The 24810-nt window shown below is 38.3% G+C and overlaps 1 protein-coding gene across 1 annotated transcript; it reads left to right on the plus strand.

The window, feature by feature from the left end:
* Positions 1-31: 31 nt before the first annotated feature.
* On the plus strand, positions 32-24568 carry DCUN1D2 (defective in cullin neddylation 1 domain containing 2). Its single transcript, XM_035565567.2, has 7 exons — positions 32-156; positions 2069-2285; positions 5081-5249; positions 7713-7843; positions 20392-20474; positions 22991-23087; positions 24036-24568. Exons 1-7 carry the CDS (start codon positions 154-156, stop codon positions 24113-24115), a joined length of 780 nt encoding a protein of 259 aa, XP_035421460.1. The 5' UTR covers positions 32-153; the 3' UTR covers positions 24116-24568.
* The last annotated feature ends 242 nt before the right edge of the window (positions 24569-24810 follow it).

Consider the following 24810-nt stretch of genomic DNA (forward strand, 5'->3'; position numbering starts at 1 on the left):
GCGGGAGGAGGAGGAGGAGGAGGAGGAGGAGGAGGAGGAAGGCGGCGGGGCGATCCCGCTGCCCGGCCGGCCGGCGGTAGGCGGCGCCGCTGCTCGGCGCCTGCGCGGGAGGCGGCGGCGGGCGGTGAAGTTGGGCGAAGCGCAGCTGGTAACATGGTAGGCGGCGGGGCGGGGTGGGGGGGCACGGCGAGAAGCGGGGAGCGGGGACGGGTCGGAGGCGGGGGAGACCCCGGGCAGCTCCCGGCTGGCCGCCCCGTTAGGCGCAGCGGTCCCCAATTCCCCGCCCCGTTCCCCCTGTACCTCCTCCCGTCCTGGCACCGCGTCCCGAGCCCTGCTCCGGGGCACGGCGGGGGGCGAGTGGGGACACCCCCGCCGCCCCCCACCTCCCCCGGTGTCCCCCCGGTGTCCCCCCGGTGCCGCCGGCAGGCAGCGGGGAAGGTGACCCGGGGCGGGCACGGAGCCGGCAGCCGCGTACCTTGCCCTTTTTTGGGCTGCGGGCGGACGCGCAACCCCCCCCCCCTCCGTGTTCTTCCCCCCGTCTGTCCCTCTGTCCGTCCCCCTGTCCGTCCCCCCCGGCCCCTCAGGTGTGGGGGTCATGGCTCTTTTGGGGTCCCCCCCCCCCCGACCCCTGCTGGGTGCCCCCTGGCTCAGGGGTTTGGGTAGATGAGGGGTTAGTGAGGGGGGGCTCCGGTGTCTGGACCTTCGTCAGAAGTGAGGGGCTATTGAGGGGTTTCATCCCAAAACACGCTGCTGTTGTTGATTTGCGGCGGGGGGGGGGTGTCTTCTTACGCGAAAAGAAGCTTTGCGTTTTTCTGCTTATATAAAATAGGAAAAGACCGCAGTCCATATCTTATTTGTGCCAGGCGTTGCTTGTCCCAAGCCCATCTGTAGGCTCCGTGTGTGTCCGAGAGATAAGGAGGAAACCCAGGGATGGCCCCGCGCTCGCGGCTTGCTGCTCCCCCAGCCAGCAGCAGCCTCCATCCCACTGATATTTTAGGACACCCCTGAGCTGGTGTTCTCTGCTACACCCGGTGCTTTAGGCAGTAGTAAGCAGCTTTAGACAAATTTCTCAGATAACATGTCCCGGTCCAACAGCTACGCTAAGCATGGCTTAACAAGATCAGGTGGTGTCAAAACATGATAAAAAACAGAGACGGATTTAAGCTAGCTCCTTCTTCCAGCAGAATCGCGTTGACCGATGTCGACAGCAAGTTTGCTCCCTAGAAAATCCCTTCTCCCACCTCTTGTTTTTATTCCTGTAAACTTGGGGGTGTTGTGGAGAGGTGGCTGCTGCAATTAGCTGTCATTAAGGGGGACCCCTTAGTGGTTCCTCGGTGCCACTACAACAGGCCGCTTTGCTGATTAATGTGCTAATAGTGCAAATAGCTTTTTCCAGAGAAAATTAAAGTTTTAGATCATGTTTACAGAAACTTTATGGACTCATTGCAGCATTCAGCAAACCCCTGGGGTGTCTGCTTCATTTTCTTTTGGTCTTATATCTTCTGATGGCACAAGTTAATAGTTCCTAACATAAAAATGTGAGAAATGTTTCTGACTTCCAGTTGATCGCTTAAAATGATTAAACTTTGCATTAGCGTTAGGAAAACCTTTAAGCAGATTTCTCACTTTCTCCATTCCCAAAAGACTTATACAGGATCTGAGAATCTGTGCGTCAGGCCTGTGTGATTTCTTGTTTATGTGACCAATAGTCATATATTCAGGATATAGCCGTGTTGTTATATGATGAAACTTGTGTTTGCTGATGTTACAGAGCAGAACAGAAAAGACTCTTGCATATGTGAGCAGTAGAGCAGCATAAAACTCTATTACTATCGGAATATTTTTTTGCTAAAAATGTACATATAGATGCTGTTGTTTCGATTTTCAGAAGAAAATGCTGTCTTTTTAACTGCAGAAGAACAAGGCTTTGTCTTCCCGTAATTCTGAAGTGAAAGTTATCATCAACGAGAAAACTAAACCCTTTTAAATATAGGCAGTAGTAGTAGAATGCTGAAACAAACTTCTGGATTAGCTTCATTGGCTTTCCTGCTTCTTTTGCATCCCAAAGCATAAGCTTAAATCGTCACAGAAGGACAAGGTCCGGCAGTTTATGGCCTTTACCCAGGCCGGGGAAAGGACTGCTATATACTGCTTAATGCAGAATGAGTGGAAACTAGAAGTGGCAACAGACAACTACTTCCAGAACCCAGACTTGTACTACAAAGAATCCATGAAAAACTCAGTAGACAGGAAGAAATTAGAACAATTGTATAATCGATACAAAGGTAAGGCTTGTTTTTTTTTTTTTCTTGCTCTGGGTTGGGTTTTGTATGTTTTTTAAAATTTCTTTTGGGGTGATATTCCTATTCTTCCCTCTGCCATTCATGAGGTGTTTTAAGGAAAGATTGCTAACTTGTGCTTCTTACTCTGTATGTAGTAGTGAGGTAAGAATGAGAAAGGTCTTAAATGTTCTTAGTGTTCTGATACACAGCTTCCTTAGATATTCCTGTAGAGTTTAAAATAAATTCACAACAGAAAACTAAACCTTTTGTGAAGAAAATCTCAGCTACATGTGGTAGAAAGGAGAGTAGAGCTTATCATGGAACTGGCTTTATTGCTGGTAGCTGCTATTAAATATATCTGTGATACACTTCGTGTGGCAAAATAATAATACACGTGATTCCCGTGCAAATATTTGGGGGAGTTAATTTAGTTCAAAGATGGTAGTATTTCTATACATTGAAATCAAAAGCATATCAGGTAACATTACGGCTAGAAGCCTGACTAAGCAGTAAAATGAGAAAACTCAAAAAGTAGTCTTGAAACTCCATCCTTAATTTATTCTCTATGCTTGCTTGTGACAGCAAAAATGATGCCTGTGTTCAGAGAGGCTTGGAGGGAAAACCACAGGGAAACAGATTAAAGGCAGGGTTGTTTCATTTGATTTTGGAGCATTGTTAAAAAGATAGGAAAAATAAAAGGAATAGATAGTCATGTAAGAACGTATATAAGAATGTACGTGATCAAGGTAACAGGGCTTTCTGAAATGTGGACATCTGATGTGAACACACGCATTCTTTACGTGTTAATGCAGAGTGCGCTAGAAGCATCATTACCAGCCGCTGCCGAGATCCGTAAACCTTGTGTTTTAAAAAATGGACTCTTCAAAGTTAATCAGCTATGATTTTACATACTTTTCTAATTGTAGCATACAGCGTGCTTCATATATACTTCGTCCTGTTCTTACAGTAGTATTTCCACTTTTTTCTACTTTTTAAATCACACGCTCTATTTTAAATATAGACGCTCTTCAATATTTTGTTATAAGGTGGTAATGAATTGTGGGAGAGACAAAGAATCAGCAAAACTGTAGCATTTCCTCTGAGAAGGTGGAACAAGTTGGATTAATGAACCACTCTTTGTTTTTAATGTGTCTGTATCTCTTTCTCTCAGTCCTTTGCTTGATCTGTGCATGTCAGTCTTAGAGATTGTTGGGTCAAAAAATACCAATTCACAAATGCTGCCAAGAATATATAAATTCACGAATTCATTTCTTATTTATTTTTGTGAAAGAAAAGTCTGTTCAGTTATATGTCCGTGTTTTGGCTAGCAGCACACCTTTGCAGTTCTACTGCAAATCCCAGTAAAACTGTAAACTTAACAAAACTTTCACAAGATTTGAGAGAAAGCAGAATTGATTAAGCACCTGGGGAAAGGTGCTTAGATGTAGCTTAAACTTCACATGGCCTCTCAACAAGATGGGATTCCTGTGTTCACTAGGGTTTATAGAATTACTACATACATTGCATTATATTTGAAATCTGAGATGAGAGGTCTTCCGTTTGCTGTGCCATCTTGGTGGTAGTTGTCGTATCTTTTTATCCAGCAGCTTTATCAAAACAACAAATTCAGTTTTGTTCCCAGTCACCTGGATGACATGCAGCATGATAAGGATGTCCGTGTTGAAGTCCATCAAAATGTTTCCATTGATTTTAAAACACACACACTTTTTGCCTTCATATCTTCAATTATTCCCAAATTATACAAAAAAGGCACCTTGTCACAGAACTAGATCTGCCACACAGTAGAATTGTTACTTGTTATTCCTGCTCAAAAGTCCATAATAATTATTTGTTTAATGGGTATAAATCTTTGCTAAATTAACTTTCCCTTTTTAGTATGTTTGCCACTGTAGCTGTGTCTGGAAAAGAGAAAGGTATCTTATGTTAACAAAACAAAAAAAATGTTTCTTAAACTGGATTTTTGATCAGTCATAGAATAAGGACTTAAAAAGTAGTGTAGTTGAAAATCTTACCAGTTTAAGGGATTAATTTTTTACGTTTACTCGAGGGATACCTCGAGTAAAGTCTTGAGAACTAAAGGTGTAATTTTTAGTGTTTTTTTTAAAGAGAGAGAATTCTGTTACAGTTACAGCATTGTTACCAACCCTGACATCAGGTAGTTACGAAGTGTGGCACTGATCTTAAAAAGGTCCTTAGTACTACTGAAACATAACATTTTCTAAGTTGTATTGTTTATGAAAAGCCACTGGTGTGCTGAGGCATCGTTTGAGCAATGCTGTGGTGATTTTCCAGGCTTACAATTAAAAACCAACAATATGTCAGTGTACACTTGTAGTGAATTCTCATCTGCCACTATCAGGAAAAAATCTCTGGCCTTGCTTGGTAAGTTTTTTTTTTTTTTTTTTTTTTTTTTTTTTAAGTTAGCTATATGCTAACCAATAAATACATTGTGCAGTTGGATGTATTTATCAGCCTTGCTGCTTTGTAGATTCAGTCAGGCATTTCTTCCTGTAAATTTGGATCTTGCATGGAGCATTGTGGAGAGAAGACAAAACTGCTTTGTTAAAGTTAGCTGATAAATTTAGGAAAAAGTTGCAAGCCAATTCTTAGGGAAGTGTGCAGAATACTTGATCTACCTACCGAATAAGTAGATTTCAAGTGAAGCTTGTGTAAAACTGAAGACCTGTGATATGCAGCATATCACAGCTGTGCTGATGACTTTTGGTAAATATTCTGATGAATAATTATAATTCTTCTCTTTGTGTTTTGAATTGCAGACCCGCAAGATGAAAATAAAATTGGCATTGATGGGATTCAGCAGTTCTGTGATGATTTAAGCCTGGACCCTGCCAGTATCAGTGTTCTGGTTGTAGCATGGAAGTTCAGGGCAGCTACTCAGTGTGAATTTAGTAAAAAGGAATTTGTAGATGGCATGACAGAGCTGGGGTGAGTATCAGTTTCTTCATGGTTCAAAATGTAATGTGCTCAGTTTCTGATTAAAATATTTATAATTAAATCAAGTGTGAAGCTTTGAAAAGCTGGTAATGATGGTGCCAAGCTTAACAGGTGCTCAAGGCCTGTAGTGTCCAGTCTTCTGTAAACTGGTGCTTTACTGCAAAACATTAACAGCCTCGGTAAGGTGGAAGCAAAATAATTCCTAACAGTACAGCAAGATATGCTGATCTTTTCATGTAACTTACATAAATACATGTATGATTGTGTTACGGTTTTGTTGGACCCTGTGCTGTTAACAGATGAACATCACTGGAGAAGTTTCAAAAAAATTGTCAGCGTTGAGAAGAAATAGGCAGCAGAAAAGAACTTTTAGTTCTTTATCTTATCACCACCAAATGGAACTCTTCCTTTTTACCAGTTTTACAAAATGCAGTTTTCTTTTATTGCCTTCTATGCTAGATACTTAATTTGTAGAGCATATCTCTAAGGAACTGAAATAAAAATGAGAATATTAGTGGTAGAAAAAGTTAATTGCTCCGACTCTGACATAACTGATAAAAGATTTTTTTTTTCCTTCCTGAATTATTGAACTGTTCTAGAGAGTAGACCGAGGTTAAAACTTGTTGCTCCTGTTTAGCAATAAAATCACCAGTTTAGCATTTATCACCATAAATTAATATTTTATGTATAATTCTGTAGAAGAAGTATAGTATTACTTAGGTGTATCATTTTGACCCTTATATATACATATATTTTTTTAACAGATCGCATTAGGTAAGCGGGGAATTACAGTTTATTGTGCATACCTTTTGTTATTAAATAAACTTTGGTTTAGAATGACACTTTATTAATACCTTTCTACAGTAGGGCAACTTATAGCAAATGTAGTAGTTTCTTGAGCAGGGGTCCTAGCAGTCTGTTGTTACTGACCTCATCAGTTATTGACTTGTGTCTAAGCTTTACTTTTTAGGTAAGGGTATTCAGAAAATGATAAAAAGATCTTTTAACATCATCTGAACTCCACTGCTTTATTTTGTTCCTTTCAACCTGGCTTTTGGATAGGTTCTGAATAAGTACGACTGTCTAGCCATAGAGAACACTCGAGCAGTCATGCTGTTATGTTGAAGGCTGCCAGCATTATTTGATATAACTGATTTAAAAATAAAAATAAAAAGATTTTGGTAATCCTCCTGTGGTTTCTGGCTTGGATATTGTTTTGTAACTTTATTGTCATGTTGATCATATATCCTCATGACATTCCAAGGTACGTCTCACAGAGGTCTGTGAATTTTACCTCTTTGTGCATTTTAGAGTTCTTGGAAGCATAATCTGGTTATACCTGCTTGCCACTGGTATGCTGCTTATTGATAACTTGGAATGCTTTTTGTTACATACAGGATGTGCAACGTCTGTGTTCTGTTAGCATTGAACACAGGTTAAGATTTGAATGAAAAGACATTCCTTGAGGCTTAGTCCACATAGCACTTTCAGGGTGTGAATGGGAAGCAGAAGGAAGGCATGTTAAGTGTTCTATTGTTAGGTAGATCATGTCCCCAGGAAACTGAAGCTCTTAGTTGAAAACTTGGCAAAATTCCTCATCTTTCCTCTACCAGGTACTGTTGGAGACGAGAGGTTTTTCGTTTGTTTTTTTTTTTTTTTAAATCTGTAACATGCAAGGCATCTAGAACGACATCTGCATTGTATGGATTTTTCTATAGCCATCCATTCTTTAATAAAATCGTTATTGAAGCTTTAAGTAAATGCAATCATTTAGGTACCGAGAAATTTTATCGGCAAGATTTTTTGAAACCGGTTTCCGTCTCTTTGAGTTTCAAGGTGCAGTTCAGAGTATTGGTAATATCCTGTAAATCTTGAATATGCATTTGATTCCTTGATGTAGGGAAAACCCTTTTTCTTTTAAAATTGCATCTTGTCGGGTCATACACTTTCACAGGAAATACTTCAGTTGTGGTAAGGGACGTGTTTCTGCTAGAATCTCAGTAATTTGATTCCATCTTAGCTTACCTGTGCCAAGCTGTTAAACGGTTTGTCAGCCTTCAAAGTGTTGTCAAAGGCTCATTTTTTTTCCCAGGTTTTATCTGTAGATGTACAGTGGTGACAAGCAGATGTTTGCAAATAGTTCATTTTGTTGGAAAATCCTCTAACATTGAGATTAGCTGTAAACATAGCACACAGTTCTTCATTTATGTAGAACAGGGAATAAATAAAGTGTAATTAGATTAAAACAAAAAGCTTATATTACAACAGCTATGAAAGGGAAGGATTATAAAGGCTTGTATGTATTGTTCTACCTAAAAATGTTTAGTAAAGGATTGTCATATTTTTTAAAATTCTATCTTAAGAGACACTGTTTTTATCTTAACTACTGTTTTATTTTGCTCTGAAACTAAAAAAATCCCTTAATTATATATAATGTAATCTCTCTTGCAACAGGTGTGACACCACAGAAAAACTAAAAGCTCTATTGCCGCGACTGGAACAAGAACTGAAGGATCCAACGAAGTTCAAAGATTTTTATCAATTTACTTTCAACTTTGCTAAAAACCCTGGACAAAAAGGTCTAGGTAAGTAGAAAAAAAAAATCTACAGACAGTGAACTCAATTCCAAATGCTTCCAGTAACATAGTTGTCTCATTGGCAAATGCATAGTAAATTCATTATTGATTATTTTTTCCTGACTTTTCCTCTTTCCCCTCTTCTGTCAATTAATCTCTTCTTTAATGTCCCCTTGGTACAGGTAATTTAAAAGGGTTTTCTGCTAGCTTTGACATTATCTCTCTTCTTGTCAAAGGAAGCTCCTGCAGTTCTTAGACCCCTGACATCATTTTATTTTTTTTTTTTAAATAAAGACTTAGCTAATGAGCTCCTTGTGTTTGTTTTGTTCAGAATAAAGCTGAAACAAAATCTCCATATCAGCTTGAAAAGAGGGAGAAAACTCTGGGCAAAAGATATTGTCCTTTCAAGAATTTTTAGCTTTCGCCCACAGTTTTTATGTGAAGTTTCTAAAATAAATAATATGGATTTGGTTCAAAGCTAGTGAGCAGAAATAGGCATATGATTTATGAAGTATTACATTGTTATTGTCTCTAAAGTTTGAGATTGTCCCAGTCCATGTCTTGTATTGCTGGAGTGAAAAGGACATGTTAGTTAAATTCCAATATTTTATTCTCAAATCAAAAATCCAATTTTTATATTCAAATGAAAAATACCTGTAGTTTGGGAATAGATGGGAAAAATTGTAAGATAAAATTTCAAATATATGTCCACTTCCAAAAGACCCTGTCTTGTGTGTAGAACAGCATCATGTCATCATCACTGTACGCTTGTGCAATGGTTAAGAAGTGTGTGGGTTGTTTGTTTTTTTGTTTTAAGCCTAGCCACTTTAATTGCGTGTCTACATTGCTTGGCAAGCATGTTTACAAATACTCTTTCTCAAAAATTGTTCAAAGAAGTGGGAAGGAGAAGCAGAATATTAATTTAGGCCTTCTCAAGCAGTAGTGTCTGTACCTCATTCTTTCTTGGGAATTACTTGGAGTAATAATCTCTTGTGTTTTCCAATGTCTTTTTTTAAACTGTGGACAGCTTTTAGTCAGTGTCCCATTTTCTTTATCTTTTGCAGCAATTTCTTCTTTTATTACATATGTCTTCCTTGCGTCACATGCCACCTTTCTAGACACAAATGAAATAGACCTGTAGAGGTTCTGTGGAGGTGGTTGGAGTTCAAGTTCATCAACTAGTTGTTCATTTTCTTGCTTCTGCATTAAAAAGCATAGCTCTATCAGACTGCAGGGAAAAAAAGTAGGTTGGTTACAGCTGAGGTTGGAATTTATGGGATACCTACAGAAATATTACAAATGGTTTCCTGTTTTAATTGGCTCACTTCCAACTTGAAACTCATGTACTTGGGAAATGGGACTCAAAAGCTTTTCACCTAAGTCTGTACAAAGAGAGAAGGGGAGGGAAGGCAGCCCAACCCAGATTATGGAACTGAATGTACTGTTTATTTGACATGAGGAGGAAAAAGGAAACTTAGTTGTGTTCCATTACTTCTGCTTATTTGGTATAGAAGCCCTTTCATTTATGTCTGTCTTCACTGTTTTGTAAGAATGGTACTTTTCAGCAATAAAATGCCAAAGTGCCTTCTTGCACTAAAAGTTGAAGTGTTAGCGGGATGAACTAAGCAGAGCAGAAAGAAAGCCAAGTGTAAAATATGCTATAGAAAGAGTTGATTGGAACCGTTGCTGATTTCAGGTTTGAGGAATTTTAATAATTCTGCCAATACTTACTGTTCCTTAATTTCAAGTAGTGCTTAGTTCACAGTATTTTGAGGACATTTTGGTCAGACTACTTTTGGGGTTGTTAAGGTTATTCTCGATATTAAATAAATCTAATCAGGTTCTACCTATTTCAGCAGAGATACATACTTCTCTCTGGTGTGAACTTGGGCCACTATAGGTTGAGTAGAAAAGGGTGCTGAGCAAGCATATTGACTGATACGGTATTTTTTCAGTGCTTGAGGTCAGTGATAGCTTAGCCAAAGAAAAATTAACGCTGCATAGGTTTGCAGTTGGACTCTTTTCAAGGAACGCCATTGTGTTCAGTGGAGCGGAGAGAAAGAAGAAAAAAAAAATACTGGTTGGTGTTTACTACGTACTGTTTTCTGCTCTGATTGTTCTAAGGGTTATTCCTGTTCTTTGGGGGAAAAACAAAAACACAAAAAAAATAAAGACAAGAAACTAAGTAAAAGAATTTCAGACAGTTATCTTAACAAGAGCATTTCTATGGGTTGAGAATGGTAGTCTCTTCAGCTACCCCTCATACAGGATGAGGTCCTTTCTTATTTTACATCATCTTCTCTATATATTCAATGTATTTTCTTCTATCTGTTCATCTTCCCTTCCTCTCTCCACAGCTGCATGGGGTTGTGTGGTAGTTGTGTCCCAGTGACTGCTGTCAAGGAGATGCAGGAACATATCTCACTCGTACAAAGTGTGTTTCTCTCTTACTGACTTTGGAGCCTTGGCTCACGATGCTTTTATGAATTCAGTGCAGGCAGTTAAACAGAATGCACAACTTGATTTGTCACTAAATGAGCTGGTATAAACCTCGCCTAGGTCCTTTTACAGTGTAGATCTAGATCTCTTCTTCCTCCTCACATGCGTGTTAGATGATGTGCAATCCTGTGTAAATATAGGATGCTCCCAAGCAACTGTCCTAGCTGCCCGCCTTAATTTTTTTTTCTGATGACATGCTACAGTAATAGTGTTTGCCTACAGACACTCACATTTGAATTATGACTTGAAGACTAAGAGGTCAGTAAGCTTATAGAAAGTAGAGATAAAAGTGAATAATGAAATGAAAATGACAAAAGGAATTATTTCCTGCCTGTCAGTTACAAAATATTTTAATGTGATTTTATTTTTTTGGAGGCTTAAAGTATCCAGCACTTTCTTTTTCTTTAACTACACTGGGACCTTATCTCACAGAGTCTCATAGCTGTTGCACTCATTGCTTAGGACAGTGATCTGTATGCTACAAGAGTATTATTTGATTCTCAGGAATACACATGACCTATGAACACTCATATCTGAAAACTAAACAGGTTTGACATTGTGTCATTGACAAACACAAAATTCATATTTGTAGCAGATTATTAATAGCATAACATGTAAAAGATGATGTAATTAAAATGGTAGGATCCTCTGGGCTAAGTGCTATCACATTTTTTTAACAGAAACAAAAAATGAGATGAGAGCTCGCCAGATGAATTTCTATGTGGAAAAAAAAAAAAAACTATTGCTTTTGTTTTAAGAAACAATAAGCAGCAGTTAATATTTTATTTTTTTTTCCCAATCTCCACCGAAGAACATCAGGAAATACAATGAATCACGGGTTCATTTTCAATATGCCTGGCAGCCTTTCAGTTTAAAAGGTAGAGAAACAATTGCTTAGTGCATTCCTTTGTGCCAGATAGGATCAAGTGCTACCAAAACAGTTCCTCACAGATGTTCTTCTACCCAAGCATTCAGTGGTGTGCTAGCAATGTATACCACCTTGCCTTCTTGGTTTCAGTAGTTATCTGCAAGATTTTAGATCTGTTAGCTGTAGTCCTCTGGCTGAAAAAGTTTGGAAGCTGCTGCCTTCGTTTAATAAGTTCTTAAATTTCTGACAACAGGTCTTGTACATCTGCGTCAATGCTTGCTCACGCTTATGGTTACTATTTTATATTGTTTTCTAGTGTACAAATTAAATCTATGTTCATGAGTTCTGAAGTTCAATACTTACACATCCAGAGTGAGTACGTAGAAAAATGTCACAGTTAGTAACAACTTCTTACATATTTGGCAGGTAAATGTCTTCCCTTGGTCTTTAGATTGAGTAAAGCCAACTACTTGAATAAATTATACCTTTCAACCCTCTGATCATGTATTTTTTCCATTGCAATCTAATTAATCTAACTTTCTCCTGTCTTGTAGTACCCAAATAAGTTAGACTTTTCATTTGCCTTAGGTACTTTGCTCCTTGTTTTACATCTCAGTATTAAGTTTGCTTATATTTCAACACTGATAATGTCAGCAGTTTGTGATCTATTACATTACTGGGTTTCTGCAGAACTGCAATGCACCCAGTTGATTCCAGTCTTCTGTTTCTGTAGTTGATTATTCCTACTAGCTGTATTACTTTGCATTTCTCCTTAGTGAAATCTTCCCCATTTACTTTCAAGAGCTTTTTTTCAATTTGTACAGATAACTTTGAATTCTAATCCTGTCTTCTAGCATGCTACACTTTTCCCAGGCTTTGTATAAGTTGCAGATTTAACGAAGGTTTCCTTTGCTGTATCATCTGAGTTACTGAAGTGTTGGACAGTGTTAGATACAAGACTGACTCCTACGGACAAGTCACGTTCTCCCAGTTTGGCAGAGAACTACTGAAAATAAATTTGTGTGATCTCCTAGAACCTCCTTGGAGTCTCAGATATGGTAGGTAGCAGTTTGAGGCTGCTTCAGTGTGCTCTGAATTTGATCACATCTAGCTTCACTTTAACCATCAGTGCTTTTAGACTGAATTTCTCTTTCTTTCTGGGGTTGCTGTCAGTTTTCAGTGAAGCTTTTTACCTGAGCATATCTTGGAGAAAAAATAAGTCCATAGGTCCCAAACATTTCTCTTTTAGGAGATATCAGCAAGAGCTATAGTATCTTTCATTACGCCAGCTGACATTTGTAAGGGTGGGAGTGGAAAGACCCAGAAGTTATTTTGGTGATGAAAAAGAAGAATTTTGATATCTGCCATGGTCATCTTTGTGGTACAATGGATTTCACTGTAGGAAAGTGATTCTGGTTTTTTTGTTGCAGTATTGTTTGTTTTATTCATTTTTAGAACAGCCTGTCTTCAGCTGCTTCTTTAATTTCTTCTTCTATAGTTCCACTCAGAAGTAGTGCAAGAAATTCTGCCTTTACATAATTAGATGTGAAGAATCCTCTCCAGTACATTCAGTTGCATCGATTCTGTCAGGCCCCAAACTAGGCAAATTGTTCACTACATCAATATTAATTCCTAGCAACAGGACTGCCTTTTATAGGAGTCTCTTTTCCACGGCTCACCTGGTGATACTAGGGAATTTTTCTTTCTCTCCATAGTCTCATCTAACTTGAATATTCCATTTATTTTTATTCACTTAATATTGTCAAGTAGTTTGCTTCAGTCAGGCATATACTCTTTAAAAAAGAAGCGAAAAGTAGTACTAGTACCCCTAGGTGATAGCTTGTATAAGTAGTGAAATACAGGAAACAAAAGCGTATTGCATGAGGTCTACCATGATTTCCTTTAAACAGAAAAACATGTTCTGATTAATGTTGCTTAGGACCCAGCTGTCAAGTCTCTGATACACCTGAATAGATTTGATTGTTGTCTGAGAAAAAGATGGATGTTTATGACTGTTAAGGCTACTGCCCTCTGAGTGGTAGATAGAACTCAGGAAGAAAGATAACAAGGTTTCGTGCAGCAATGCCATCTCGATGGCTGAATATTGGACCTGGCAGGCATAATATTTGGATATATTAAGCTGCATCCGAGTGCTTTGTTCATATCTTTGAGATAATATAAAAAGTGCAGTTTATTAAGGTCCAATTTTCCAGGAAACTCAGACAAAGGATTATTATGAATAACTAGTTTTGCCTGTTTATCTGCTTTCTCATGGTCTTGCTAGTATATATGTTACAATAACTCTTAAGTTTTGCATGGTGCAGATTTGGAGAGGTTTATCTCACCTTCTACTCCCAAAGTTCAGCTTTTTCTACTGCAGTCTGAGTGAAATTTTGCATTCTGGCTCTCGCTTGGTAACTAGTAAAGACAGTATTACGGATCTTCAGTCATGTTGTATGTAGAGCGGTTGAGATTTTTAAGGACACTGTTCAAGCTCAAAATAAGGCCTTAGCCCTATCTTTCTGACTTTTTTTGTTTTGTTTTTAAACCTGTTACTTATTGTGAGTCTCTTAATGGATCTCCCTTTGAGCCCCAACAAGATGTGTTCAAGAGATTCCTCATGCTCAGGACTTTTACTACAGTTTGTTTCAGCACAGTGGAGGAACTTAATGCGTTCCTTCATGGTCTTCGACTTCCTTTCAACATGGAGACAAAAAGCAGATTTGGTCCTTCGTCGCTCCTTTGTGGTCCCTTCGCCTACTTACTGGCTCAAAAGGTTGTGCTTCCTTCTCTCTGCCAGTTTCCTGGGATCAAGCAAGACATGATACATGAGGAGGGCATTCAGACTTGAATCAAATGTTACCTCAAGACCCGAAGAATGACTATCTTTGCATCCGGTATGTGGACTTCAAGGAGGTTGCATCTTCTATGAGCAGATGAGTATAACATGCTCTTTTTAATTGAAGCAACATCATCTTTAGCTTTCATCGTAGCGGTATCTGAAGTTTGAGATTCTTTGAACAAACACTTAGACAATAGGCAAGGTTATAATTTTTTTTCTTACTAGTTAAGAGGATTTCCTCCACTTTCAATGAAGATTGATCCATTTGTAGGGTACTTACAGGAGTGGGTAGATGAAGAAATTGAGGGAATTAAATGAATTTCATGTTTACTTTGGAAGAGGTCTGTGAATACCGTATTTCAGGTGTTTGAATAGCCTTGGTCTGTCTAAGTTTTATTGGTCCTTGTTTTATTTTTATTCCTTTTTTTTTTTTTGCATTCTGAAAGTGCCACTAATTTAATATAAGTTTAGTATAAGACAGGGCGCTCTGATAAAAAGATGTCAATAGCAGCAGCAAAGGTGTGGCATAACTACCAGTTCTAGTAATGCCTTAACTCTTTTACTCATGTTAACTCTTAGTCATGTTTGGCTCTTGCTTAGGAAATGTATACCCAGTCCACTTTAAGTCATCTGTTGTAGCTTATTTGAACTGTGCATGGGGAGATTTGGAGAGATGTAGACAGTCTTAAAATCTTTAATCAGGTTTATTATCCTGCGCTCAAACTGATATTTAGATTACCTCCTTCTAAGCCAAGCTCACAGTCAGGAGCAGTTTATTTGCTTTTGTGCAGCTGATGCTCGAGATAACGAGCATGAAAGGTTCTGCATGAAATCAGCCTGCTATCAGTGAGATAGTTAATAAGCGGTCAGAGCCTGACTGATTCCTGCAGAGCTCTTCTGAAATCTGCATCCTGTGATTCACCACGCTTCCCTGTCCACCACAGAGATGTAATTCTGACACTGTGAATTGTGTCCGCTAACGTAGAGCACTGGGAAGCTCCTTGCTTACGGCTTTGCAGGGATGAACAGAGACAGTTGGATCCTGAGTCGAGCCACTTCCAGCGTTCACTTCGTACCCCTTCTCTATTTTTCCCCTTGTCTATTCCTTCTAGGGGGGGCTACTAATTGCAGATAAGGGCTATTTTGCTTTAAACATTTGACAAATTGATGAAGGGTTTCCAGGTTGAGTCCTAATAGTATTTTCTTGCTATTATGCTTTGTAGACTTTATTTGTATGTAGAAAAAAATGTTCTGATTAGGAAAGAAACTAATTTTTGTGTCCATATCCTTAGTAATGTGGAGGCCTAAGAAGACTCTTAAAATCATTCAGAGATGAGGAAACAAGGAGTCAAGTAACTCACTGAATCTTGCAAGTATTCCTTTGATGTCTTTTGGTGAGGGTAGTGTGATAGTCCAATTCTTTAGATTCACACCGGTTTCCACTGTTCCCACATCTGTACCAGTTTCTGCGCTGTGTCCATGAATTTTATTGAAACCAAGTAATTATTCATACAATGCAGTTTGGTTTAGCTTTATAAAAGTATGATATTTGCCTGTGACCACAGTGCGTGAACAAGAGGGAAGAGATCAAAGAATATCAACCCAATGATCCATCCTGTAGGGGAGATTACAGGATTTTAAAGAAAACATCTGAAGTTCCGTCTCTTACAAAGGTTAAATATACTATTATAAGTCAATTGAATGATAAAAGAGATTTGTCTTGCACCTGTCCAGATTAAATTTTTATGCTGTTTTGGGTACAATAGTTTGCTGGCTACTTTTGTTTTCGAATCTGTAAAGTAAGGTTCAGTTAATGCACTGAAGAGAGAGAGCCTCAAACAAAGACATTTTCATTTCTTTTTTTTTTTAATTCTTTATTAACTGATCTAATAAAAGTAACTCTTTCCTCCTACAAGCTTTGTTACGTTCTTTGCTAATTTTTTGTTTTGTGGCTGTAGGTGGACTGGGAAGCACTGCCTGATACTTCCCGGTGTAAAAAATCCTACCCTTGTAGTTTGAGAGAGTACTCTGAGTGAGCACTGAGGCTTTTAACAAGCTGCTCAACCTCTTTCATAGGGATGACTTGTGTAATTTAGCAAAGCTTTACAGTGTTGATAAGAAGGTTAAATGTCAGCAGAGGAAGAAGGTGGCAATACCAGTACAATCAGTTAATCTCGAGAGAGGAAATCAAGATAAATGATTTATTTCCAAGCTCTAAAACATGCTACACTCTACTATCATAATGTGCAGAACCTAGTCAGCATGCTAACTATGGATTTTAAGGGCAACAGTGACAAATACTGAAGTATTCTTATAAATAACTTAAAGATCTTAATATGTACTTGGGAGACTAATGTAATACTGTTTTTTTTCTCTGGAGTTATGTCAGTAATTTAAATTAATTAGATTTAGTATTCTCACAGCATCAAACATGACTGCATAAACAGCTCTGTTGGTAGGGCCATCTGAGAGAGCTGGAAAGCTCTGCTTGGCAGAGGATGACAAGTGAGTGCTGCAGTCCCAGAGAGCTGTTTTGGCGCAGCAGGTCTAAATGAACTTAATTTCGTGTTCCTCATAAATCCTCCTCTCCAGTCAGTTCCTTGCTGTCTGTTGATTTATCAGTTTTCTCACTTCCTTGATTACTTGTGTGCAGTGACTTCATTCCCCGTGTCCAAAATCATAGCAAAGGCATAAGGAACTTCATTTAATTTCTATCTTTAATTTCTGAAATTTTTATTAACAAAATAAGCATTCAATCTAACCTTGAAGGTAGATACAAGCTATTTAGCTGGTAGCCTATTTCTCCTGTATTAATTGTGCTAATTTATTTCCACTTTTTAAGCTTTCTGTTCAATGAGGGTAGAAAAGGCTGAGGTTTTCATCTTCTTAACAAATTTAGGATGTGTTTTATTGTTTCAGAATAGATCATGCTGCTTGCAAGATCGTTTATTTCTGACTGTGAAAATAAATGTAAATCTTTTAAATAGTGTAAAAACAGTATAAATAAAAGGAGTTCCTAACATTTCGAATTAAAGATAAAACACTAAAATGTACTAAAGCATGTTTACTGTAATAACCACTATTACAGCAAAATAACGTTTGAAATAATTAAAGTATTACCTTACTATCCTTTTCCTTCTTCTTGAATTCTAGTTTTACTTTGATTTTTTTTGATATTTTTAATAATTTTAGCTTTGATAATTTTAAATAACTGATATCACTTGTAGGTGATTCAATTAGTTCTCAGGGTTTCACTACAGAAAGCTATAGAGATGCTGTATTGTGTACCTAGACTAGGTATCCAGAAAGCCAAACATCTCGATAATGAAGCTTTGTTTCAGTGTATGCAAACTCTTTAGACAGTACTAAAGGTCTGCGTGACATGCAACATGTACACGAATTGGTCCTTGCTTAGACATCAGTTTCCGGAGGTTTGTGCGTCTGTCTTTACCTTTCCATTTCTAAAATTTGCATCGTTAGTATATAACATGGGAAGCATATTTTTTTGGTACAAAATCAGCATACTTTTTATAATTATTTTATTTGTAATTGATGCTTTTGTAACTGTGCAGCATTGAGATAGATGTTCCTAATAGTGCATAAGAAATCTGTGCCTTGCCAAAGCATCTTTCTGCAGGGATGCAGAACTCAGGGCATGAGGCCAGAGGTGTTGGGCAGCCTCCCTCCTTCCCTGGAGGTATTTGAAAGCCACCCAGACATGGGCCTGGGCAAGTGGCTCTGGGTGGCCCTGCTGGAGCAGGCGTTGGACCAGGTGGCCTCCAGAGGCATCTGCCAACCTCAGCCATCCTGTGATCCTGTGAAGGCTTTTTTCTTTCTTTTGATGTTTTTGTTTTAATCTTTTAATGCTGTGCTCATTGTAGCAGCTGCACTCCACAGCATTACAGTTTACTGATACTGCTATCAGCAGCCTAATGAAGAACTGCAACTCTGTGAGACTAAGCCCTCCCTCGACAGCAGAAGAATCCAGTTTTCTGTCCTCCAGGACTCAGGTTTTCAATCTCGATAGAGAAATGTCATCAAACAAAACCGTATGTAGCCATATCCCTTGACAGCATGGCACACCTGAAGGCCCGGTTTCCCCAAATACTGTTAAGATTGCATAAACTAGCACCGTTACCAAGAGTGATAGTCCCATCTAGTCCATTTGTTCCAGTATCTCTTCTTTGTATTGGTTCATGGGTTTGTGTGATTGCTATGAACCAGATAAGGAAGATCTACTTTTCTTTTGTTAAATTTATTTTTCGTATCTTCCCCTGAGCTAATTTTATCTAGGATCAAGGCTTCCTTCTCTTTTAATTATGTGTGGCCTTCAGTTAATTATGCTGAACAACAAAGGAGGAGTAGGACAGATATGCTTTTTTCAAAGCCTTTCAAAGCTGGCATAGTTTGAATTTAGTTGGGTTTGCCTCAATCTCAGCCTTTACCTTACTGTGCATGCAGTACAAGTCCCCATCCCGACAAGGATGTGCTGTTACTGTAAGTCACAACAACCAACTCCTGCATCTCTGTGCAGGAGAACCAGTTGGCACACAGGTGTAAAGTATTCCACAGGTGTCAGATTAATTAAAATAGTATTTTATTTACATTGTGTTGAATATAATGTTGCAGCAATCAGGTTTATTTTAACATACTGCTAAATATGATGCTGCAAATACCCAAATAAACCAAAGAAGTGTTGCATCTTCTTTCCTTTTCAACGTTTTTGCAGTACCTCTAACCATCTTTGCTTCCTTGCCTGTACCTTCTTCCATTTTCCAAGGAGTATTTCATCTGAAATATAAAAACTCTTCTGCTGTAAAACTGTTTTTCATCAAAGTGAGTTTTGCTTAATGCTTGCCAATGCTTACAAGATCAGCTTGGAAAAGTTGAGGCTTCATAATGAAGCCTGAGTGAATGGGATCAAAGCCAGTCGCTTCACGGTGAAGTTTAGAAACCCTTAAGATTATGTGAGTTTCTCCCTTCCCACTTCTTTTGCTTTTCATTTGGGATAACAGATATGAATAATTAATTTGCATACCTAAGCAGCAAGTAAAGACTATTAAATAGCATTTTCTGTGGAAAGTGAGCACATTGGCAAAGACATCTGACTTTGGTAGGCCTGAAGAAAGTTTATTAGGACATAAAATTTTGTGCTCCGATCATACGAGAACAAACACCTGAAACACTGGCTCCATATAGCTGGGTATTAGATGTACAGCAATTGTCCGCATCATCTTAACTGCTGTGCTTAACTTTGGGCCCCAGCCCTCCGTCATACAGACTCTAGGGAACTGGATGTGTTGAGAAACTTGATTTCAGGTGGCGCAGTGGCTTTAGGTTTGTAATAGGATATGCGCAGTTCCAAGCACCACACCCCTCTCTTGTAGGTAGGTCAGCCTTCCTCCTCGTCTTCTATGATAACCCTTTCTGTTAAGTTTCATATTTGGTTTGTGCTTAACCTACACTGAAAGCAAAAACTAAATCATTTTGTGGTTTAAGAAAGGATGTGCCTTTATTTTGCTGGTGCACAGCAGTGTGCATGCACCACTGTATTTAGTGGTGTTATGGGTGGGACCAGGGACAGAAGTGGTTAGCTATTGTGGATTGCTGAGATGAAACAGACCTTCAAGAAAATTTTATTTCTACCCTAGTGCTGTATCTAATACTGTTGTTACTGTTCTGCTTGAATTTGTGGCAGTGCTGCATCCTCCTCTTGGCATGCATGAGCTGAGCTTTGTTCCTAGATCACTCGTCGTGGTGTGGAATAAGATCTGCTTTCTTGGTCTTACATTTTCAGTTCTGGGTGTAGGGGTTTTTCTTCTACAATCACTTATGAGAAGATTATATTGCTGTAAGGGGTGTTGTAGAATTACACACAGACAATTCTTTTTTTATTCCCTCTTGTCCTTAAATTCCCTTTCAAGTCAGGTGTGTCTAAATTGTGGTAAATAAACAGTAGTTGGCACCTGCAGACTTGAATGTTTGGGTTTCTATTAATATTTGCCTTCTTTTTATGGGTGTGTTCTTTAAGTTTGTGGCAGGGTTATTGATAACTATTGTGTTTTGTTTCTAGACTGAGTGACTTTAATCCTGCACTGTTGGGTGGTGACAAAGAGACTTTAATCTTTATGACTGTAACGTTCAATATGCAATTTTTACCATTACTGCTTGTCTTCTGCCTCTTGGGTTACTACAGAGAGCAGTTCTTGGTAACGACTGTAAGAATTTCAAAAGAATGTAATAAATTTGTATATTAATATACTGGATGTAGCCTTAATTGTTTAACCATAACAGTTTTATTGCATATAATATGCTGCAATATTAAATGTTTTGCTTTGTCTCTTGCAGATCTAGAAATGGCAATTGCATATTGGAATTTAGTCTTGTCAGGAAGATTTAAGTTTCTAGATCTTTGGAATAAATTCTTGTTGGTAAGTACATATTTTCTTTCCCATCTTAGTCCACAGTAGTCTGACTTCTATGATGCTGTGCTTACAATAAAGAAAAAGACAGGACCTATGAATACTTCCCTTTAACTTTTTTGAAGACTGATATAAGGTAGTCTTAAATCAAGCCAAATTAAATCATCTTTGTATAGTTTTCTAATTGAGGAGAAAGCAAACAGATGTAGCAAAGCAATAGTGCGTTCTGCCTGCACAGTCCTGTATCCTCCCACTTTACCCACTTTAAGAAAGCTTCTGCATGAACTGAAGCCATAATTGTAGATTGAACCTATGTTGTCTTTATTCTCAAGATAGCTGTGATTGTTGTGAGCCATGTATTTTACCATGCTCTGCCTTTGGTGGTATTCATGCATAAATTGTGTCTTTTTAAAAAGTCAATTCTGTTATGACTGACTTAACCTGCAAGATGACTTTTTAGTGAAAGTTTTTGTCCAAGAAATTATTCTGACTCATTTTTTAGATAATAGTTGTGAACTTATCTTGATAGTTTTGTGTTACCAGTGCAATTCTGTGGGCAGTGGAGTAAAGATGCATAAATTAAATTTTAGAAATCACAAAATATTCTTATTAAAGAGCCAATTCCTACATTTGCATTTCTATATGCTATCCAAAAAAAATGTATATAATGTATAATTTGTCTTTTGTTTTCAATTTAACTTTGTAGTTTAGGAGAATAAGTCTTTTCTATATTTATATATTTTTAAGTGTATGCTTTTAGAATATTTTATTTTTCTGAAGTTTTTGGACAGTATATTTATTTTATTCACTGACTATGTGTACCAGTTTCGTCAAGAGAATTTGTGAAAACATTTCAGATTTTAACTGCCTTAATTCACTTAACACTTAAAACATCAAAATACAACATCCTACTAGGCTGTGATCAAGTTTGTTGCAACAAACTGTTCTACAGGTCTCTGCTTCAAGCAGTAGTCTAGAAGATATGGTATAGTGTCTTATTTTTCTACAAGTATTTAACCTGAACCTAAACATTAGAAAAAATGTTTACATGAAAAAAATTCAACCTAAGAAAACAGCAAGCTACGACTCTTTAGGGTGTGTTCTTGTTTTTCTTTTTCTGGAACCTTTTCCAGAATATTTGCTTGTTGTATCTTGGCTGCAAAAAATGTGGTATTTCTCTTGAGTAAGAGTGCGTTAGTTGTTGTGGTGGATGTCAACCTCATTTTGATCAAGTTCCAGGTTTTTAGAAATGCAGTTTGTTCCTCTCAATATTTCAGAGTGTTAATGCTTAAACACACACACACACCAAACAACAACAACAAAAAGAAACACACTAATTCTTTACATGCAATTACAACTTCTTGCTGAAAACCAGATCTAGGCGTCAGGACTGACACTGAATTCCTGATTAGTCACCTCTGTTGTCTTCAAGTACTATAGCAGTATCAACAGATGAGGTGAGCTCTAGGTAGTCTGACCTAGTCCTACAGCTCAAAACTGCTTCAAGTTGTGTTTCCCCGTGTATATTTCTGCTGATTTCCTTTACGGCAGCTGCGGTGCTTTATTGACCATCTTTTATGAACTGTTTCTGCTTGGTAAGCTGGCAGAAGACAGATCCAGCAAAAGCTGAGTGTTTTCCTCCAGGTTAATCAGTTGGCTTCCCAAGGGGTAAGACGAGTGCCAGGGCTGGTTTGGGTTGTTCTGCAGGACCATGTGGTGTGGAGGGATGGAAGTGAAGAGAAGGTGGCAGGCTATGACCAGATCCTTGACCCTGCTGACCGAGTTAGGGCCAGTACAGGGGAGAGGAGCAAGAACTTACATCAATGAACAGGGTTGAGAGGGAGAAATGACAATGGGAGGGCTGAATAAAAGCTGAAAGAATACCAACTAGTACTGAAACCTTTTGGGGTGCTGTTCAAACTGGCTGGGCTGGAAACTGTTCCGTGTGAATGAGGCAAAAGGAGCATACCTGAAATCAGACTAGGAGGTCGTATGGGAGAATAGGAGGAAGTGGGAAAAGGGAACTGGAGAAAACAAGTGGAGCAAACGCAGATGTTACACAATGGTGAAGGAGAGAATAGTTTGAGAGGCTGAGATGTTGGATCCAGAAGGTAGTCTGGGAGTGAGAAGAGGAAAACGGTTGCAGATATAACCAGCGGGTTGAAACAAACTGCGTAAGGGTGGGTAAAAAAGGTAACGGTAAAAAGGGCTCGAGTTGAAACAGTTGGACACCAAGATCCATCATGTAGAAGTATAAAAGTACATTTGTTTTATTCTTTACCCTAGCGAGTTAGGAACACATACCCTAAAAGCAAAAAGTAGAACAAACAAAATATCAGAAACTTCCATTTTTTTGCATCCTTTAGTAGTAGTTTATTTTATAGTTTTCTTTGGAAGCATTCAACTTTTAAAAATAAATAATGTAAAATATCTGCTTCTGTGTATGTCAAAATAAAGTACTGCCATACTACCATGGAATTTGAAAATAGTTTGTATTAAACGGTACTATTTTTCTTCCTCTGCAGGAACATCATAAAAGATCAATTCCAAAAGATACTTGGAATCTTCTGTTAGATTTTGGAAATATGATTGCAGATGATATGTCCAACTACGATGAAGAAGGTAAGCAGTACTTGAATTATCTTCAAAAGTTGGTACAGCAGAACTGAAATACTACTATAAATGAACATCAGGACATGCTGAAGCCTTGTGTTTCAATTTCTTACATGTAGAGGTTTAGCTGCAAATTTAGGGTAACATACTTGTTGCCAAAACTAATGATAAGAAGTATGCCGTAACATGTAGATGGAATTAAAGATATTGTCACACAGTGATACAGCCCATGCTATTTGAACCTGTTATGCTACAAGAGTCACAGTAGAACTGTGTTTTTGTACCAAAAGTGCTGCTAAATGCAAGGCTAAACATTTTTTCCACTTGCAAGAATGCCTACATAAGCTTTTTTTTTTAAATTAACCTAAAAGAAACGTACACCGTCACTAATCTTACAAATCCTACTTTGGAATGGCTGTGTACAGAAATATTTACTGGGTTATGAATGACTAATAGAAATGACATGATTTTTCTATCAACTAATGTTTATAAACTTTGTAGCATGCATTATGCTTTAAATACGTTTTGCTTGTACTAAAAACTGTTGCTGCAAGAAGAGATGCAATGTTTCTTTTTACTATTTAGGAGCTTTTTTCTAGTGTTTTTCATGTCATGCATGTTTCAGGTCAGAAATGAGGAGCCATTTCTGCTCAGAAAGAGCAGTCAGGCACTGGGACGGGTTGCCCAGGGAGGTGGTGGAGTCACCGTCCCTGGGGGTGTTCAAGGAAAGGTTGGGCCTGGTGCTTAGGGACATGGTTCAGTGGGTGACATTGGTGGTAGGGGGATGGCTGGACCAGGTGATCTTAGAGGGCTCTTCCAACCTTAATGATTTTATGATTCTAAAGCTAATCCAGGCCAGAAAAGTCAGTGACCTTCTGATCCTTTTTATTTAGAGACTGCACCAACTTACTGCTAATGATGATACATTAATTTCTGAACTGCTTGACTTCTCTTTAGGAGCATGGCCTGTTCTTATAGATGATTTTGTGGAATATGCACGACCTGTAGTCACAGGAGGAAAGCGTAAAACTTCCTAACCTGAGACTTGATGTGGACTAAATGCACAGTCTGAACTGCATTAGATAACGAAGACTTGTTGGCTGATAACTGTGCACATTGTTGCTGGTTTCGGTGGTCGTGATGAGATTCCGGAGACAACGCAGAAATTCCTCCTTTCTGTCTGAAGAAAATGATGGCTGACTCGTGGACATTTCATGAACAAACTCCAGAAGATAGTCCAGGCTGTTTGTAGGCTATTGGCTTCAATTATTGTACTGGTTGTATCATATAGGATGTAGATTTTGCATGATTTTATACTTTGGAGAAGTTTAACTAGAGGCCATTTTATTAAAGTTTTGACAGCACAGCATGCCATTGAGTTCATGATCCAAAGTGAACACCAGCAGTTAAATAAATAAAACTGTATTATATTGTACTTATATGAAAAGCAGTATTTGTGGTATATAAATTAAATCCCTAAGTAAAACTTATGTAGTACGTTTTATTTTTATAAAAGCCAGCTCTATGAATCTGTCCTCATGTAGAGTTTTTTGACTTGTTGCCATAATTTTGAATTTGTTTTTAAGCTTTAGATAGATAGATTGAGCATACCCGGCCTTTTGTTTTTCTCCCAATGAGATTAACTTCCTCATTACTGAATTCTTGAAGGACATGTTGCAATAGCATTGCTGAGGAAGGGGTTGCTGCTCTGTGCTATGTTGCATCTCCAGCT

The sequence above is a fragment of the Cygnus atratus genome, chromosome 1, assembly GCF_013377495.2.
Source record: "Cygnus atratus isolate AKBS03 ecotype Queensland, Australia chromosome 1, CAtr_DNAZoo_HiC_assembly, whole genome shotgun sequence".
Classification (NCBI taxonomy): Eukaryota; Metazoa; Chordata; class Aves; order Anseriformes; family Anatidae; genus Cygnus; species Cygnus atratus.